We start from the raw sequence: 19,528 nt of genomic DNA, 5'->3' as shown, positions 1-19,528 counted from the left end.
TTTTATGTTTGTTTCAGAACATCAAACTAGTTCAAAAGTCAAAAATAACACAATGTCATTTTTAAATGGAGGTTTTCTTTGTTTTCGTCTGGAGCTTCTCCTCTGCATGTGAGGAAATCGGCTCTCGCTGTGTTTACTGGAGGCCCAGTTGATAAGGTTTAACAGCTGGTGTAAAACAATCTGGTCCTATGAACAGAGCAGAGCTTCCTCTGGGCCATAAAAACATCTGTCTCCATTCAAAAGAAAGTAACACTTTGATCTTAAAAACAGGTTTTTACTGGAACATAATCAACTAGATTTAAATGAACTAAGGACAGTCCCCTGATGAGAACAGAGAAGGGAAACACGCCCTCCTTTATCGGACCCGGAACCTTAATTCAGATCGCTCCAGGTTTACCCGTGATGCTGTCTCCGGGGAACGGTGCGTCGGTGAAATGGTTCCCCGTAAGTTTGTCTTGGTGTGTGGATGTCTGTGGAGTGAGGTAAATATTGAATTGGATGCTGGTCTGTGATTTTATTGAGTTTTGTCAGTTTCATTAGTTGTTTGTCTAATAAATGTTGGACTTGGGAAAAAGTTTGTCTTTATCTTTATGGTTCAGCTGATACAATGACAACATCAAGGAATCCGGGCAGAAGAGAGAATAAAACGAGTCAAAAGATTTTAGTTCTTCTTCTGATTAAAATTAACACTAGTCATAATTGTGTTGAAGATATCTTAAATCGTAATTACGGATATGTTTCCTGTCAAATGACAGATCCAGTGACGTATATCTTGAAAGGAATTTTGACTCGTCAAAATGTAATTGAAGATATCTTGAATTATTATTCTTACTAGTCAGAATGTAGTTTTGTCAAGTCAAAATGCATTTTTAGATATCTGGAATGTAATTACGGATAGTAAGACGAAACCGAATTTATGTTAAAACAGCTTGCCATACCGCCACAGCTAGAGGATCAGACTGATGTTTCCTTCTGTTTAGGATCCTGCATAGCGTGCGCGTGTTACTAATAGTTTATCTCCATGTTTAGATCGAGCATGAAACCAACTCCTGCTAGCCACTGTGCTAGCCTTGTTATGCCTGCAGGAAAAGCACACTACCGCCACCTCCTGGACATAAATAACAAGATAATTATCACGTTATAACGTGTTAGCGCTCAATTTTTTTTTGTCCTCCGTGATAGCAAATACGCTGCTGTATATTTATTTCCTGTGTATTTGGTTTATGTTATTTTGTGTTGTCACTATAGTTAGGTTATCAGCACCCGGTTAGCTGCTCAGGGAATTTTGTCAGATGGTTGATAAATAATGCATCGTCTGTAATGTGCATTAATTTACAAGGTAAAAATTCATGGTATAATAAGCTGATGTTATGCTATAGATAAGTGTTTCTCAACCACTGTTCCGCGGCACACTAGTGTGCCGTGACTGATCGTCAGGTGTGTCGTGGAAATTATTCAATTTCACCTACTGTACCGTATTTTCCGGACTATAAGCTGCTACTTTTTTCCTAAACTTTGAACCATGTGGATTGTAGCCCGGTGCGGCTTTTCTGTGTATTTTTCTTCAACCACCAGGGGGCTCTCTAGCAGGAAGTGAATCATTAGAAGTCAAAATTGTAAATCAAAGAAGAACGCGTTAATTTTCATTTAGAACAACCACATGCTAGCAGCAGGCACGACGGAGAAATGTTTTCAAACTCATATGATGCAGCTTTTAAGTTGAGGGCTGTCGATCTGCCACTACAGGAGGGAAATAAAGCCGCTGCACTTAAGCTCGGTGTGAACGAAACCATGGTTAGCAGCAGAGGTGGGGACTCGAGTCACATGACTTGGACTCGAGTCAGACTCGAGTCGTTAAAATCACGACTTGATACTTGATTTGAAAAAATGCTCAAAGACTCGGACTTGACTTGGGACTTGACTCGACTTGAAGCGGTTTACTTTAAAAGACTTGATATTTTTACTCAAGTCATAAACATATTATTTATAAAGTGGCGTCATTAATTAATTTCACTCATTCCTATCAATATGTGCAGACCGTCCCCCTGTTTTTCCTCTCTCCTTAAGTATGTATGTGTGCGTAGCTGCAGCACAACCAATCAAATTAACAGGATTTGGACATTTAAAAAAACGCAGCGACGCTACAGAGCTCAGGGAACTAAAGACGAAATAACCGCTGGAATATGCTTCCACGAGTAACTTCTTTTGGCTACGTAGGTTCTGAACTTTCGAATAAAAAACGAACTGCAACTTGTAAAACATGCAATAAATAATTGGATATCGGGTGGAGATGCCACGACGTCCAACTCTGTCCGGCATTTGAAGCTTCACAAAGATCGGTAGGTGGCACTTTTCTTTTGCTGTAAGATAGTTGACTTTAGCTAACTTTGTGTTAGCATGTGTACTCTGGGTTAAATTGGTGATGATTTACCATAAATCCGGTCCTTCAAATGCCTCCACAAATAATGTGCACTGTTAGCTCAGGAAGCCAAGTTGTATAGCTTGGCTGGAAAAACAAATAAAAAAAATAAAAAATGTACAATCTCACTGACCCTGAATATAACACTAAGTGGGATAGTTAACTGAGTAAGACATAAAATATTGAGCTCATTATTTTGTGTTTAGTGATTCTGACCAGCTTGATTCACACAATATGTTTTTATCAATATTGAGATGTGAAATTGGCTGTAGATTTAACCCACTTGGCCTGACAGATATTTATTTTACCATCACATCCAAATTCAAAACCACTCCACTTTATTTGCAATGATTTAGAGTTTTTCATGTGGTTTATTTGTTAAAACAGACCAAATACAGTGACTGTCCCAAATAAATTTTGTGTTTAGAACATCTGGCCCATATTTACTTACATATTTACTTACACATTTTGGGCAGTTTGGTCTTTTGCAAATGCAGTGCAGAATAGTTAACTGAAATACAGTATCCTCAATTGCAGATTTCTGTTAATTGGTCAGTTGATATATTTGTTTTGTTTCTTGTGTCACTCAAACATGGACACATAAAAATACATGTTCACTCAGTGACCAGGTTGTTATGGTTCTTTGTACTGTGCTGTGGAAATGTCAGCATTTTTGTCTTTTTTATTGAATATCAAGTTTAACAGAAATGTGCAATAAAGAGGTCCAATTTAAAAATGTTTTTTATACTTCGTGTTCAGCTGCACATGTTCTATCATTTGAGATAAATACAGATTTTAAAAAGAATAAATGGTCTATTATTTGAATTTTATGTATAATCACAAATTATATTAAAAATAAAAATAAAAACGACTCGAAATGACTTGAAATTCAAGGTTCATGACTTGAGACTTGACTCGACTTGCAACACAGTGACTTGGTCACACCTCTGGTTAGTAGTGGCTAGCAGCGTAATCATGTAATTTCTTACCACTAGATGGCAGTAGGTACAAAGCATTTTACATTAAAACAAGAGAATTAGTGATGCATGAACGTTACAGGTAGCGGTGAGAGCATCGTATCTAGCTGTGACCACAGTGATGGAAAAGACAGTGAAGCTCAGCAGTAGTTGGAAAGAACATGGGTCCATTTCCCACAACATGTCTGTGTGAAGTGAGCTTCTCAAGCCTGGATACTATAAAAACTGAAACCAGAGAGACTGAGAGCTGTTGAGGAAGAGCTTTGTCTTTCTTCAATTTCTGCCAGGAAATCAGCTGTTTTCATCCAAACATGCACAGGTTTCACACTAGATGGGTAAAATATACAGATATGGACATTTGGTACATGTAACTCTTCATATTGTTACAGTGAAATCTTTCCCAAATATTATTGCTTCTTTTAGAATAAGAATGATTTTCTGTATTCCGGCATAAATAATGCTTGTGGATTAGTTTGTAAAACACTGAAGTTTTCTACAACTTCTTTAAATTTAACACCACAGTGTTGTGGCTGTTCAGGTGTATTTTTGTGTTTATTTGATTCCTATTCAAGGCACTTTGATAAGAATGACTATATATATGTAACATAGGCGGCTACAGAGTATCTTGGTTTACATTTTTGGTTGGTGGTGTGCCTCCAGATTTTTTCAATTAAAACAATTACCTTGGCTCAGAAAAGGTTGAAAAACATTGATATAGATGAACTATTAGGAGTGTGATTGTTCGATCACAATAAGTTTACAAAGTTGTATAATGACTATTAATACAACCTGGAATAAATTCAGATGAGAGCTACCAGCTCTACATCGACGTCTCCTGTTGCTCAACTCATTTCTCCTGTTAAAACAGGTGATTCTGATCCGCCCACCTGTCCCTTCACCTGGGACCTGCAACATTCATGCTCTTATTTTGAAGTGGGTGAGGCCTGTTTACACGGCAGTTCTGTTTCCTCCCATGTTTTATTTTTATCCAATAACTTATAAGAAACATACAGGAACAGAATAAAACAAAGATAGCAGAGAACAAGACATAAATACGACATATAAGAGTGTCATAAAAAAGAAACCTCTAATGTAAGTTGGTGCTTGACGGTTGTAGTCTTTCAAGGGCAAATATAATCCCTTTGGGATTGATAAAGTATAATTGATTGATTAATATAAACTTGTTTTAATGGCTTTATGTGGAGTTCTATATATAGTTGAAAATAAAAAAAAATCTGATAATTGGTTTTATGTTGCAGGTTTTTGTATATATTTACTGTAAATAAAGAAGTTAACACATCAAAGTCCTGTGTCACTAAAGTCCCATTCTTCTGTTCCAAGCAAAGCATTTTCATCATTCAATAATGTAATTTTCAAAACTTTTCCATGAAAAACGTTTGTCATATCTTCCAGAATGGTTGAAGTTAGCACTGTAATGTTAGCTTCCCCTAGCGTTAGCAGGATTAATGTTTAGGATTAGTGCTTTAGGGTTATCATGGCTAATGTTTTAGCTAGCAGGGCCCACCACTGATGAAGCGATTCTGCCTTTTAATGGTGGTTGTAGCTGAAACATGGCGGTTAGACGCTCCACAGTTTCTGCTCAGTAAACACAAATGAACTTCACTGAACCTCTTCCTGTTTTTGGTCTCACTGAACATTAATCTGGTACTGAAACGCTTCGGTGTCGATAAAGGTTTCAATAAGGACCAGCAGACACAGAAACATTAGAAAAACATCACATCTTTATTATATTGATAGTTAATATTTGAAGCATTTTCATGCTGATGAGAGGAAGATACAGTCTGAAAACGCAACAATCAGAAAATACTGAGGGAGGTTACAGACAGAGAGCATGCAGTGAGTTTATCCAACTGGTCCGACCCACTGGAACCGAACACACGACCGATAAAATACCAAAACAAAAGGTACACTTAGTGAAGTTATCAAAATATAGGCTATACACTGTAAATCATTAAGACTCAATGAAACAACCAGAGCCGAGTTAGTTCCTGTAAGGGTGACAGAACCAGAGCAGAACCAGAGGTTCTGACCGTTCTAGCTTTACTTTCCTGCTGTTTCAGTTTCAATATTTACAGAGATGTTGAAACTGAATCCATCACTGGAAGGTTTTTATAGCATCAGAGACGAATGAACCTGTTGGATGTTAATGAAGAAATTCTGTTTGAAAATGTTGAAACAAGCATTTTTAAAACTGGACAGCAAGGAAGTGAAGTTAACAGGTGGTAGTTACAGAACCGAACCGGTCAGAACCATTCAGCACCAGTCAGAACCGGTTTGAACCAGTCAGAACTGGTTATAATCTGCAAATAAACAGTTATGCAAAGAATTCAGGCTAAATGGGGATTATAGTGACACCTGGTGGCCAAACCAGGAAAAGTCCACGTTTACAAAGTTGACAGTGAAGTGGCTTCACTGCAACACATTGATCAAACTGTAACTCCACGTTTACTGTACAAAGACAAACTTCCACCATCACTGTGGCCCACAAACGGCAATGCTTAGCTGAGACGACAGAGTTAGCAGATCCAGAGTCTGTGGAGCGCTAGCTTTTACACCGCTAGCAACAAACGCTGCATCTGGAGAAACATCTCATTTGGGTGGAATAGAAACAGGAAAAATCTGCACTGTACTTCAGGTACTAAAGGTCTCGTGAGGATCAAAAGAACGAAGGAAAAGCAGTGAGTCGTCTGCATACGGTGAGATCTGAGACCAGAGCTTCAGTTATGCAGGAGGAGTTTTGGTGGAATAAAAACTGATGGTTTGTGTGCAGCTGCTCTTTGCAGCCATCAACCCAAAGCTGATATTTATCCAGTCGGCACCGTTTCACTGCCCGTTTTCCCATTTTGAGTTAAATCCTGCAGTTGATCCATTTTGAAGGTTCCTGGTGGCAGAAGCCTGATCATTTTCAGTTCAGACATGATTATATAATTAAATTAGCTTCATGAGCCACTAAGGAAATTAAAGGAATGGAGGGATTAGATGAACCAGAACTAAAATGAAGCATTTCATTAAGAACCGTCTGGTATTTACTGAGGCATGATATGAATATCTTATTATAAAGCCGCATAATTTTAATTTTGCCAAACATTCTGAAATATAAAAACAAACATAAATAATAGGTTTGTGTAAAAAGTTGCTGATGGATCAAACTCTTCATTTCGTTTTTCATTCTGACCGTCGTTAAGATTCTAAAATAATTTTGATTATGAAATGATTTTCTACTGTGCAGCTGCTGTGTGTGAAACTTGTTGGTTTGTTGGGGATTTAGCTGAATTTAACTGTAAAATCTAAACGCTGAGGTAAAACGGAGCAGTGCAGATGATCAACCCTGTTTCCTGGTTAAACACGGAGGACATTAGAGGAACACATGGTGGGTAAACAAAGTTCTGAATCTCACCCAATCAGCAGCCAGCTGGGTCTGACATCATCACCGCATAAAGGAAACCCGTCCAGAGTCAAGTTCTGGTTCTGAACTGTCGGATCAAAGCGATCCTCCCAGCTGATTGCAGCGAAACAGAACCATGAGGCGGAAACAGACACACTAACTGTTCCAGACCACTAGGTGGCGCCAGAGAGGCAGGGCGGATTTCAGAGCATTAGCTTGGACTCGGTTAATCAGATACAAGGCACTATAGATTTTGCTATAGAACGGCTAAACCAGGAGAAGAAGAAGACAGGGGGCGGGGCTTCACCACCAGGAGTTCAGGGACGGAACGATGGAGAGAACGTAGAGATCGGTGCGGTGGTTAGGACTGCATCTCAGCGCGGAGCATCCATGGAAACCAGCAGCAGAACAGCAACCTGCAGCGGAGAGAGGAGAGGTTCTAGTTCATCCAACCGGGTTCTATGGTTCTGACAGAACCTGGTTCCATAAATGCATCGCTTCAAAACCACTTCCATCTCAAATTAAAGCTGTCAGGAGTCCGTCTGCACCAAACAGCTGGATCCGATCAAACCGTAACGGTTCTGAGACGATAAGCTGCTGACCCAGAAATGACCTTTGACCCATGTTGGTCAGAGTACTTCTCACCTGGATATGGAGCTCTCGGAGGTCAGATCTTTAGGAGATCGCATGGTGTGGAAGTTCCTTTTCGGCTGTGACACTGCAGGGAAACAAACGGGTCAGGTTCTGTTCGCCTGAGTCAGACCAGAACTTTTCTGTTTCTAGTGATCTGAGCAGAACTTACTGGAAACTTGATGAACCTTCTTCACCATGGAGCCGTCATTCTGGGAGCCTTCTTTAGGTCCTCCGATCCTGAACAACCAACAACGACTCAAACCGTCACTTTCACGCTCCAGAACCAGGCCTGCCTTATTACAACCAGCAACACCGGGTTCTGTCAGGCAGTCCTACCTCTGGACCCGGGAGGGCGGAGCAAACACTCCATATTTGGGCAGGCAGCTGAAGTATCGGACCCCGAACACCGAGCCATCGTGTTTCCCAGTGGGCTGGTCCAACTCTACACCAAACCAGAACCCTGAGGGACACCAGAGAGACCGGGTCAGACCAGAACATCGCCTCCTCTTTGCTTCATCTGGACCTCTGTTTCAATGTGCTGGTTGGTTCAGACTACAGAACTGACCTGGAGCAAAGTCCGTCTTCCCGTAGAAGCGAACGATGCCGAGTTTCTGACCCGCCACCAGAACCTGGTCCCCCACCTCCACGTTTGTCCCCTCCGGGTCCAGACTAGCCACGGACGTCTTCTTCTTTTGGGCTGAGAACAAACCAACCAGCTCAGTCAGCTCTCCACCAGAACCAGAACCCAGTCAGACCTGATGGTCCCTCACCTTTCTCCTTCTCCTTCTTCTCCTTCTTGGTCTTCCCAGCCAGGCGGGAGGCCAGGTCCATGCGGGGGGTTCTAGGGGTGGAGGTGACTGAGGATGGAGTCGGATCCACAGCTTTGGAAATCTTTGAAACTGGAGCAAAAATACCTGGAGGTCCAAACAGATTAAAACATGAAGAGTGCTGGTCCATTAGAACCAGAACCGGGTCCAGGAAGCTCACTGCTTACCAAGCTTCGGTGGACAGATGAAGTAGCGGACTCCACCCACGCTGCCGTCGTTCTTCCCCTCTGGCTCGTCCAGCTCCACCCCGACCCACTGACCGCTGGCAAACTCTGTGGTTCCACAGAACCGCAGGGTTCCGGTCTGAGGTGGAGACAAAAGGGTTCTGGAATGAGTGAACCTCAATGTGGCTGATGGAGGAGGAAATAAGGAACCAGAGGAACCAGTGTGGGACTACCTTCAGGTCGTCCAGAACCACACGGTCACCCAGCTTCAGCCCCAGCGCCGCTAGCATCAGGTTTCCAGGAATGTTGTCGTAGTTGGGCAGCGTGGCCTTGGGGAGGTTACAGCTGAGCGGCACGGCATCCAGCAGCAGCTGCTTTAGGTCTTTGGCCACCATGGCCGCCTCGGCTTTGTCCAGGCTCATGTCCATCGGGTCCGGAACCACCTCAGCTGGAACCTGGCCCTTATCGTTCTGCAGAAACAAACCTACGGTCTGAGCTGCAGCTCTGCAGGAAGCTGTTGCTCATCAAGCACGGGAAGGTGAGGCAGTGTTTACCCTGACGGTGGGGTTGGCTCCGTGCTCCAGCAGACATTTCACTGCACTCAGGCAGAGGTTGGAGGCGGCGATGTGGAGAGCCGTGCCGTAGTGGAAGTCACTGCATGTGGAGTTCAGCACTGAAGACAGAAGAAGAAGAAGCTGACCTCGTCTCCTGGACTCTGTGGCTGAGTAATAATCTCGTGGGACGGCTCACACTCACCTCTGGGTTTGGCGGCTTTGAGCAGGACTCGGATCAGCTCTGGGACGTCAAAGTAGGCAGCGTAGTGCAGCGCGTTCATGTTGGTCCACCGGCTCCGCAGACTGACATCGGCGCCCAACAACATCAGCTGACTGGTGAGCCGCAGTGCCGCCGCCGGGTCGCCTGGACACAGGGAGGTCCAAACTGAAAGCTGCTCTGGTGGAGGACTGCCACCACCTGGGGGGAGCTTTTACTCACCTTGCTGCACAAACATAGTCCTAACATCGGATTGGAAATTCAATCATGGAAGAAAAACCTAGCACCTGTGTCTGGTTTGCTTCATGATCATATTATCTACTCTGAGGACTTGGATCTGTTTCTGATCTTCTGTGACTTGAGGTGAGGATCAGACCTGAAACACCCGATCCTCCTGAAACTCTTAACTCCTCTCCTCTAGCCTCCAGGAACCAGTGGTGATCATTCTGGGTCTCTACCAGCAGTCCTTTCATGACCACAGAAGAAGAACGATGAAGGTTGAAGAGTTACTCACCGACTCCATGAGCTCCGGCCTTACAGCTGTAGTGAAGCAGCGTCATGTCGGTCAAACCGTCTCGGTCATTCACATGGCAACCGCGCTTCAGGATCTGGGAGACACAAACACTGAGTTAGTCACGTCCTGCTGACTGGGAGGACACCTGAAGACACCTGACATTCACAATAACTGAAACTAGGAAAGATCAGTCGTCTGTCCGTATTCCAAGATGTTCCCAGATGAGATCCACAGTCCCTCCAGGAAGGTCTTGCCAGTGTCCATCCTGACCCTAACTGACTCCCATCGAGGTGGAGAAGCAGCAGCTCCTGAGCTCCTTCCACAGGGGGGCAACAGGCGTAAGTCGCCCTCTCGAGTTGCTTGTCTCCAAGAAATTTACTTGGTTATGAAATTGGCGGGAATTTTGACATTTTCAGTGCAGACGGATGAGGCACGAAGGATGAAGAGTCAGGAGATTTTTATGGAATTAACTGAAATCTTGCCATCAACTCAAATCTACAAAAGATTGTCAGACTACAAAAGTCCTGCTGAGTCATGGTTGGGTCTGGTGAGGCCCAGCTGCTCTGCAGATCCCTCAGATCGTGGCCTGCCTGCAGCCATTTTGTCTGGCTGCTCTCTGGGTTCTGCTGATGAGATCCTTCATGATCTTATCATTTTAAAAGTTTTTACACCTTCCATTTCTGCTCTAACAGCCTATTCAGACAAAAAGCACCAAAATCAGAGCATGTCAGTTCTGATTTGAGAAGTGAGGACGTTCTGGTTTCTACTCCGAATCCAGGACTGCTTAATTCACAAATTCACTTTTAGATGTTACTTCATTTTACTTTATTTTATTACAGTGAATTAAAGACGAATGGTGTTTCAGTCTTATACCTGCCATGCTAAACTGAGCTGGCTCCAGCTTAACTCCTGCGGTTCTGACCGTTTGTCCTCACCTCGTTTCCGATGACGTCAATCTTGTGTTGCACCTGCGGGACCCACTGGCGGACGATGGCGAACAGCTCGGGGATGGAGGTCCGCGGGTCAGCCAGGATCTCCTGACACGCCGGGTCGTTTGGGTCAAAGAAGGTGAAGGCTGCAGAGTTAACAGAGTTAGGGAGGAGACAGGATGAGAACCGCTAAAGCCTCTGAAAGAGTCGGTATCATTGAGCCTAAGGAGGTCTGCTCCAGTTGGAGCTCCTGGCGGTGGATCAGGATGGTCTGAAGCTGCCGGTTCATCTGCTGCTTCGCTCTTCCTGCTTCACACTAAAGACCAGAGGAGCAACTAGAGCGTAAAGCTTCACATATCCCTCGTTGAGGTGACTGCTGTCTCACTAGCTGCTAGCCTGTTGCTAACAGAAGCAGCTCCAGCTCCTCTTCTGTCTTTTGTTTGGAACAATTTTGGTTTTCCTGAAGGAACGTTAAAGGTGACCTAGTGACGGACGATAGGTAAGAACTTCAGAAAGAATTGTTAAAATGGCCGATGTGGGAAGTGTATTTGCACATTGGGCTGCTTCACATTCACGGCGTACGCAATCAATATTACCTGGGAAACGGGGAAGCCTGGTTTATAGTTCACGCATCAAGCTGGATGGAAGGACGCATGGCAGTCACACCGTCTGAGTCTTTGGTCATTGGCCAAAACTCGTCACCTTCCAGTCCAATGGGGCGTTTTGTTAGGGGCTCTTGCAGAGCACGTTCATCTGTACCAGTATTTACCAATCACTCTCATTTTCAGACAGTACTGTGCCAACATCAACTATGAAAGCTTCATGCAAACGTTCAAAAGCCTCATGTTTCCCCGCCAACCAGGCATAGTTAAAGTTCAGCCCTCAGGCCTGAACAGATTCAAGAAATCAGAAAAAGAAAGACCAGTTGTGGCAAAAAAAAAAGTTTTTGCAGCATAAATTAGATTTTTGTAATTTTAAAATCTCGTCTCATGAGTTTGAGGTCCAATCAGTAAATCACAGTCAGAACAGTCAGTGGATCAGAACCGGTCACCTTCTCCAGTATCGTGTGCTGGTTTAAGGAGGTCTGACGTACCGTAGTCTTTGGGCAGCGGCGCCTGGGCCGACGGGTGGACCACGGCCCGGCGGGCCGGCTCCTGAACTGGACTCTGGTTCTCAGGAACCGGCTCAGCCGCTGGTTCAGTTGGAGGAGCCTCCTCTTCCTCCTCTTCCTCCTGCTCCTCTCGCTCCTCACGCTCTTCCTCCTGCTCCTCCTCATTCTCCATCTCTGCCCTCTCCTCCTCTAGCTCATATTCCTCCTCTTCCTCGTCCTCCTCTTCCTCGGTCAGCTCCTCGTCCTCCTCCCTCTGAACCCAGGCCTCCTCCTGCTCCTCGTGGTCCTGCCTCTCCTTCTCCTGCTCCTGCATGTTTTCCTCTTTAGTCATGATGAAGGGCGCTGCAGCCGGGCCTGGCGAAGACACAGAGCATGCACAGCATTCAGCCCCTTTGCTCTGACACCCCAAATGAAACCCCTGTGTTTGATTTCTGGTTCTGGTCCCAGAGGTTTTTCAGAGAACAACCATGTTAACTTTTAGCTTTGTGTTGTAACATATTTTATTTCACCTTTATCTGTGCAGGTGATTCACTGACAACCAAGATCAACAAAAACAGCCACTTTGAACGGCTTGTTGCTGAAAATGTGCTTTATAAATAAAGTTACCTTACAAATGAAGAAATTCAGCGCTTTAGCTTCTTTGCTAACTTTAGCGCACTTAGCTTCCTCTAAATTTTTTTCTGGTAATTTCTAAAGTGCTAATTTGTTTTTTAAACTGTCAGTTCAGTAAAGCTCAACATCTGTGTTTAAGTTTTCCAGTAGTTAGATGTTTAGAGGCTCTTATTTTGAAATGACTGTTTACACACCGTTTCCTCACGTTTTCCAGCAGTAAAGCAAACAACGTTATTATTTACCCAGAATGCATTGCTGTAGAACAGCTTAACATCTCCTGATGTCCTAACCAAAGCCACTCTGTTCCAAAGAATCACTTCCTGAAGCACAAAGTGTACAGAAAGGGTCAAAGGTCATCTCCAAACCATCTGATACCCCAAAGGGCTGCCAATCTTCCCAGGAGTGGACGTCCCAGCAGAGGTCAAAGGTCAGAACAGGAAGCTCAGAGAAATGACCTCCATCTCTGTGTCTACAGGCCTCCACGAGCAGGTCAAAGGTTAAACGTCATGTTTGGAAGAACCTGAACAAATCAGATCAGAACAAACTCATAGTAACTGTTCAGTGGAGGAATGATGGTTTGTCCCATCAGAATCGGGTCACTGGGTTTATCACCAGGCTGGTTCTGGTTCTGACCCAGATCAGGGCTGAGATCCAGTTTGTATTTGCAGAGACAGAAAAAGCAGCTGGCGCCGTCCATCATTATGTGCTGCCGGACCGGACTGGACCGGACCGGACTGCAGGCACGTGCAGAGGGGGGGTCTATTCTTCAATGAAAAGAAAAAAAAAACTCAGTTAAGTAAAATAAAATTGTAATCAAACTTTTGGAACTGTAATGATTCTTTTTTTTTAAACAAAACATTTAGTTTAAAACTTTTTTTAATTAAATAACTCATTTTTGTCTGGTGAACTTAAAGTTATTTGTCAAACAAACTTTTATTTGCACACATCAGAAATCTTTTGTTGTGATTTTAGGCCCCGCCCACAACGTCATGTGAGAATCACAGCAAAACTTTGAGTCAAACCAAAACTTAGAATAGCAAGAAAAGATTTATGACATGCACAAATAAGTTTGTTTAGCAAAACAAAAAGTTCACTTCATGAGACAAACATGTGTGATTTTAATTTTAAAAGTTTTTTTAGCTAAACTCAGCAGCTTTTCTCATGGTGACATGCATTAACAATTACATTTTTGCTGTTGTTTCTTTTTCCTGCAGCTCCAGTTAAAGTTTGCTGCAGCTCTGCTTTCCTGAATGGACCATCTTCATCTCCACTGCAGCAACCAGGCAGCTGTTTTATAGATTACAGTCACTAAAAGGCTGCATTCTGCCCTTGTTTATAGTTTTAATAGTGTAATTCTGTAAAGACTAAATATGTCTGGTGGTCCAGCTCTGATTAAATATGTTGCTAAACTGCAGGTTTGAATATTTCAATACTTTCCTATAACAAAATAGACCTGCAGAAAGAAATTACTGATAAAATATCTTACATATGCATAGTTGTCTGATCTATATAGAGATTTTCCTTAGCTTTGATTGTATATGTCACAATTTTGTAATTTATCATTGTTTATTAAACTCTGAAATCTGTTCATATTCAGTCCTAGAAGGCGGTTAGATGGGCCCTTTTTTTGAGCACCTGGCCTTTAGTGGCCTCTGTATGGCCCTGGTGGACCGGATTTAATCTGCTTTAAAATCCATTCAGCTGCCACTTCCTGATCAGCGAGCCGTCTGTCTGCTCAGAGGGAAGGATGGAGGCGACTCCAATTAATATCTCTAATTATCATAAAATAATAATAAAAATTAATTTTGGACAGATGAAGAACAGGAAGCAAAGAAAGCAGCAGAAATGGACCAGAGCAGGTTCCTGTTTTCATTCCACCAACTGGTGGCGCATGGGCGAAAATCCCAGAGGGTCCGGAGGGGGCAAATGTTTAAAAAGTCTAAAATGGTCCCCCCAAAGAAATCATGAAGGAAACCCTTGTTTTTAAACAATATCAACATAAAAAGGCAAAAGAAACCAAGAACAAAATAAATCTGCCTTTCATCTATGAAAAAAATAAGAATTAATTTTTAGGTTCCCCATTATTAGAACAATGGTTCAACTACCTTGTGATGCTTTAAATCAGAACGAGCTAACCTGTTACGTTGCTTTTGGACTTGAGCTTTTTGTCAAAGGCAGCAAACATCTCATTTCATATTTAGCTCTTTAAGTCTTATGTTAATAAGAGATTGAAACTGGAGCAGTTGAGCGTTAGCATTAGCCCACAGCAGAGGGGCTACTGGCAGTAAAAAAAGAAACTATGCCTTTATTGGGGCCTGCCCATAGCATTGCATGGAGGCAGTGACTGACCTGCGAAGCAGGTCAGTCACTGCCTCCATGCATTGCATGGCAGGCAGTGACTGACCTGCTTCCATGCATTGCATGGCAGGCACCTATTGTTCTACACCCAATAGAATGTCTCTTTATTATAGCTTATTTATTATTCTTCCACTACCGTTAATGCTTCTCGTACCGCTGCGTGTACCCCCACAAAAGTGGTATCAAATCGTGCGGCTCGATGCCGAGAAGGGAGCTATTATTTTTATTGGGATTCTGTGTAAAAATGACGACATAAATTAAAAAAAAAAGAAAAAACTTGAGTCTGAGGAACTCACAGCATCACTAAGATTTCTCTCTGAAACACACACACAGCACAGTGGAGGTCTGACTCCAAAACTCTCTTTAACTCCCCCTCACAGGCACAAATAGAGGCCTATTGATCTCAAAGTTGGTCATGACATAGATACACATGCCTGCTCCTGTAAAATGTTTTCAAAATTTTCCTAGGGCTTATAGTTTTTTGTCAGGGCCCTGAGACCGACGCTGGGTGTCTCACAAGTATAGAAACCAGGGAGAGAGCCAGCCCAGGTGCAAATACTTAATTACCATAGCAACGGGTCCTAGACAGAGGCAGTGAGTAATCTCACAGCGCTGAATCAGATCTCACAATGCATTGTGGGAAGAATACATATTTCCTGTGACTATTCATGTTTTGCTTACATAAAATTATTACTCCTCTGAATTTTGGAGTGTAAATTAAAATCTTTACTATGAAAATTGAAATAGTTTTTAGAAATTAACTATTACCAACTTTCTTCATGTTTTTTATTTTGGACCATGAGTGAGAACCACATGTGCGAAGCTTATAGTCGTCGGTCTCTCTTTTCAATGATGACACATATATCATAATATACCTGACAATATTCACAGCTACTTTGTGCTAGTGTTGGGTTAAGTATGTGAGACCTGCATATATCTATTTTTCATGACAAATTTGAAACGCTGGGTTTAAAGGGATGGGCACAGGTGGCAGGCCCCTTAAAATTTCTGCTGGAATTTTCTAGTTTATCTATATATATCTTTATTTTTCTTCCATTACCGTTAATGCGGCTCGTACCGCTGCGAGAAACCCCACAAAAGTGGTATCAAATCGTGCGGCTCAATCCCGGCAAGTGAGCTATTATTTTTATTGGGATTCGGAGTTACGACGGCGACGTAAAAAGCGAAAAACGAGCGAAATTTCCAACTGCCGAAACCTTAGAGTGTAACTGACACCAACTGCCGCTTTTTAGAGTGAGAAAAAGAGTGGAATTTTGACCCAAAAATAATTTTGAAATCGCTCTCATGGGTGCAAAAATTGGTCTATTGGTATGAAACTCGGTCATGACATTGATACGCATGTCTGCTCCGGTAAAATGTTTTCAAAATTTCCCTAGGGCTTACGGTTTTCGGTCCAGGTGCTTCAGAGCAAAGTTTTGGGACAGGACTAACTGACGCTCCTCTCCAGTGTTTTACATACATTTCTGAAAAATCTCTGAGCTCAGCGCACACCATTTTTCTCTCATCACTGCAATTACTGTGAATGAGCTACAGATATGAATCGCGGTACTAAATGAGACGACAAATAGCCCTCTCATACGCTTCAAACGGTTTTCGAATACGTATCACGGTTCCCGAATGGAAAGGAGTTGTTCGGACAGCTTTTTGGAGTGAAACTGGCTGGCTCAAACAGATAGAATTGTTTCTCCCCCTGTCTGGAGAAACACAGGGGGAGGCTTGGTCACTATAGCAACAGAACACAGACAAAAGCCAAACTGCTCCTTAGGACTACAAAAACGCCATCTTTGTAGTTCTAAACACGATGGAACACTTTACTACAGAGGCCTGAGCAGAAGGTCGGAAGGTCAACATGGTGGAACCCTCAATCATTACAAAGGAGGGCTGAGCTGGCAGTTAAGAAGTACATAATGGTGGAACTCTGACTTATTACAGAAAGAAGGTGAGCAGAAAGTTATAACTACAGACAGGGCAGAATGTTCTGGGCTTTAACATTAGCACAAGTTTAGCATTTTACTGCCCCCACTAGTGCACTGCCTTGCTGCGCAAGGCAGTGCATTAGCATTAGCATTAGCCTTTTCCCTAAAGGTAGCTATTAGATAATTTTCTTACTTATTAGCGATGTTCAGTATACTGAATGGAGTAAATCAATGACAGAAAACATGCTAGTGATGCCACACATCCTACATTACATTTTAATGTTGACTCAGTTCATGTATATACCTATGATATGCTTGGCAATACTTTAAGATATGTAGTTTAGACCAGCATGGATCTATTTATCAGGACAAATCTGAAATGCTGGGACACTTTGGCAGGCTCCTTAAAATTTCTGTAGGAATTTTCTGGTTTCTTACTATGATCAACATAAAGCCTTGAAAACCACACAATAAAATCTGAATATGTTTCCATAAAATCCCTGGTGTAATGAACGTTGTTATGATTCTCCCAGATATTCATCACCAGGTTCTCAGCCACCAGGATGGGAAAACCAGAAAAGGTTTAAAAATAAACCAACTTCACAAGTTATAATTTAATAACACAGAACTTGCATTGAGAGCCACTGCAATAAATCAGTGTTTGAGGAATGTTATTAAGTGGAGTCACTCATTAAAACGTGTTTTTATTTAGAATCTTAATTTTTGTAATAGTGTATCAGAGATTAGATCAGCAACTCTGAACCAAATCAGATCTAAACATTTAGATTTTAGTTTGACTTCAACGGGTCTCAACAGTTTGTTTGCTGACAAAAACTCATTTGTTGTACATTTTTGGTCCTGCAGCTTGAACACACTTGAACTAAGTTTTTAAACCTCATTACATTCACTGTAACTTTTCTGACCCCAAATAATGAGATGGGATTTAGTCACTTGAGGTGGCGCTCACTCTGAGCTTCAGGACTTCCCTGAAAACAGGAAGTGATGCAATCACTGCACAAGACTCCACTGGTGAAGAAAAGGCTGCTTGAAGCTCCTTTAAGGTTCTGGACCAGCCAGTAAAATCCTGGGAGATTCTGGTGAGACCGGCAGTGAACCAGCACCTCAGACTTCTCTCAACCTAAAGGGCATTACTATGAAAAATAATCTTTCTAACTTCATATGGGGTCATATTGCCATTGCCTCATCAAAATGTTCATCTGCAGAGTCCAGGAGGGAAAATGGCTCCCAGCTGAAGAAATGACAGGAAGTGATGCGCTGCCTGCTGCCGTCATCAGAGAAACATTAAAAGCATCTTCTGGATCCAACATGGAGGAAAGTTTCTGCTGCTAAAGTTCAAAATGTTCAGTTTGAAAAAAAACATTTAGATCCAATGGCGGTGCCGCTAGCTAAAGTGTTAGCTAAAGCTAATGCTAAGATGCTACACCAACGCAGTATTTAATTAGATTTATCATATCTGCTGTTGAAAGACTAAACTTTTGAGAACCAATGAATGTTTTCATATCTCATATGTTGATTGATGCTCTTCCATGTTGTATTTCTTTATGTTTACCAGACAGCTCCCACCACTAGGGGGCGCCCTCTCCCCCACTGACTGCATGTTTTGGTTCCACTGTTCTGCCGCCCTGGGCAGAGAGCCATCCTGTCAACACCTGGAGAGTTTTTGTTCTCACCAGAACCTTTCCTGGGTCTTGAATTGGACCGGTTTGTCTCAGTCTGGAAAGGTCCAGTTCTGTGTTTGGTACCAGTCAAAGGTCCAACACATTTCACCCGCAGCTTCATGTTTTCACAGACTGATTCTACCGGTTTGCTGACCTTGGACTGAACCGGAACCGGACAGAACCTGGTCCGGTTCAGAACCAGCAGCAGAGTGAATCATGTCAGGGCTCGTTCTGGTTATAACGGGGTAATTCCATCTGCGACCGAGCTGAGGCGGCCATGGCATCTTCCTCCTCCTCCTCCTCTTCCAGCCTCCATTTTACATCCAACCCAAACAGCGCAAAAACAGGTGCAGACTGAGGCGGAAAGAGCGCCAAACCGCTCCATCTTCCCCCCGAACGCCGCTCTAATGACCCCGAACCGCAACAACAGCAGGCCGGACCCGCAGGAGCCTCGGTTTGTGGGTTTTGCATCAATGTGCGCAGTAAAGAGAGAAACGCCCCGCAGCGGAACTACAACATGCGCACATTGCGCAGCCGCATGAAAAGCCCGCAGAGCCCAAAGCGGAGGCAGAATGTTCGGTTCGGACGGAGATCCGGTCCAAACTGCTGCTGTGGATGCTGCAGCGGAACAACAGGGCGACTCTGCCTTCATCCTCCCTCCTCCTCATCACCATCACCTCCATCCTCACGGACCAGCACGAACCGTCCGCTACCGAGCGGTACCGGCCCAGTCATGGACCGAACCGAGCTGTGAGCGCCCAGAACCGCGCAGGTCGGAGTCTCACCTGGAAACAAGCCGCTGGATGAAGCTTAAGATGCTGATGATGATGAAGATCCGCTCCGCTGCTGATGCGCCACAAACAACCGTGACGCTCCGCTGCTGCGCGCGCAGCCTCTCTCTTTCTCTCCCCCCTCTCTCTCTTTTCTCTTTCTCTCTCTCTCTTTCTCTCTCTCTCTTTCTCTAATCAGATTTTAGACATTTCATAACTCCACATTTGTGTATTAAATATGTTTTAATCAGTCTGATGGGATATTCACAGAAAATGTTCTCAGGATTTGGTCTCTTTCCATTAGAAACATCAGAACTGGAGAAAAAACATTTTCTTATTTGCTCCATCACCATGAAACTGGGAAACAGGATCTGAAGCTTTCCACTCGGATTCCTGTCAGGAAAGTCAAATTTATTTTAAG

At 43.2% G+C, this 19,528-nt stretch overlaps 1 protein-coding gene across 2 annotated transcripts; it reads right to left on the bottom strand.

Annotated features, from left to right (window-relative positions):
• Positions 1-5,120: 5,120 nt before the first annotated feature.
• On the bottom strand, positions 5,121-19,252 carry clip3 (CAP-GLY domain containing linker protein 3). 2 transcript variants are annotated; one of them, XM_088011495.1, is made up of 14 exons: positions 19,123-19,252; positions 11,734-12,105; positions 10,647-10,786; positions 9,712-9,805; positions 9,183-9,344; positions 8,981-9,099; positions 8,660-8,896; positions 8,430-8,565; positions 8,206-8,349; positions 8,001-8,132; positions 7,772-7,895; positions 7,605-7,672; positions 7,448-7,520; positions 5,121-7,218 (listed from the first exon to the last, which is right to left on the bottom strand). In XM_088011495.1, exons 2-14 carry the CDS (start codon positions 12,080-12,082, stop codon positions 7,164-7,166), a joined length of 1,833 nt encoding a protein of 610 aa, XP_087867621.1. In that variant the 5' UTR covers positions 12,083-12,105; positions 19,123-19,252; the 3' UTR covers positions 5,121-7,163. The 2 variants fall into 2 exon arrangements, with proteins under 2 accessions (XP_087867621.1, XP_087867622.1); XM_088011496.1 differs by lacking the exon at positions 19,123-19,252 and adding an exon at positions 19,015-19,072.
• Positions 19,253-19,528: the final 276 nt, after the last annotated feature.

This window comes from Poecilia mexicana, unplaced genomic scaffold, assembly GCF_051168715.1.
Source record: "Poecilia mexicana isolate PSO_F unplaced genomic scaffold, ASM5116871v1 scaffold_13, whole genome shotgun sequence".
NCBI classification, from domain to species: Eukaryota; Metazoa; Chordata; class Actinopteri; order Cyprinodontiformes; family Poeciliidae; genus Poecilia; species Poecilia mexicana.
Note: the sequence above shows the minus strand (reverse complement) of the source record. Positions and strands in the feature narration are given on the sequence as shown.

Coding starts and splice junctions, on each gene's coding strand:
- clip3 (XM_088011496.1), bottom strand. CDS start 19,072: ATGACTGGGCCGGTACCGCTCGGTAGCGGACGGTTCGTGCTGGTCCGT. Junction 9,345..9,711: donor GGCCGGAGCTCATGGAGTCG/GTGAGTAACTCT, acceptor CCCTGTGTCCAG/GCGACCCGGCGGCGGCACTG. Junction 7,896..8,000: donor GAAGACGGACTTTGCTCCAG/GTCAGTTCTGTA, acceptor GGTGTCCCTCAG/GGTTCTGGTTTGGTGTAGAG.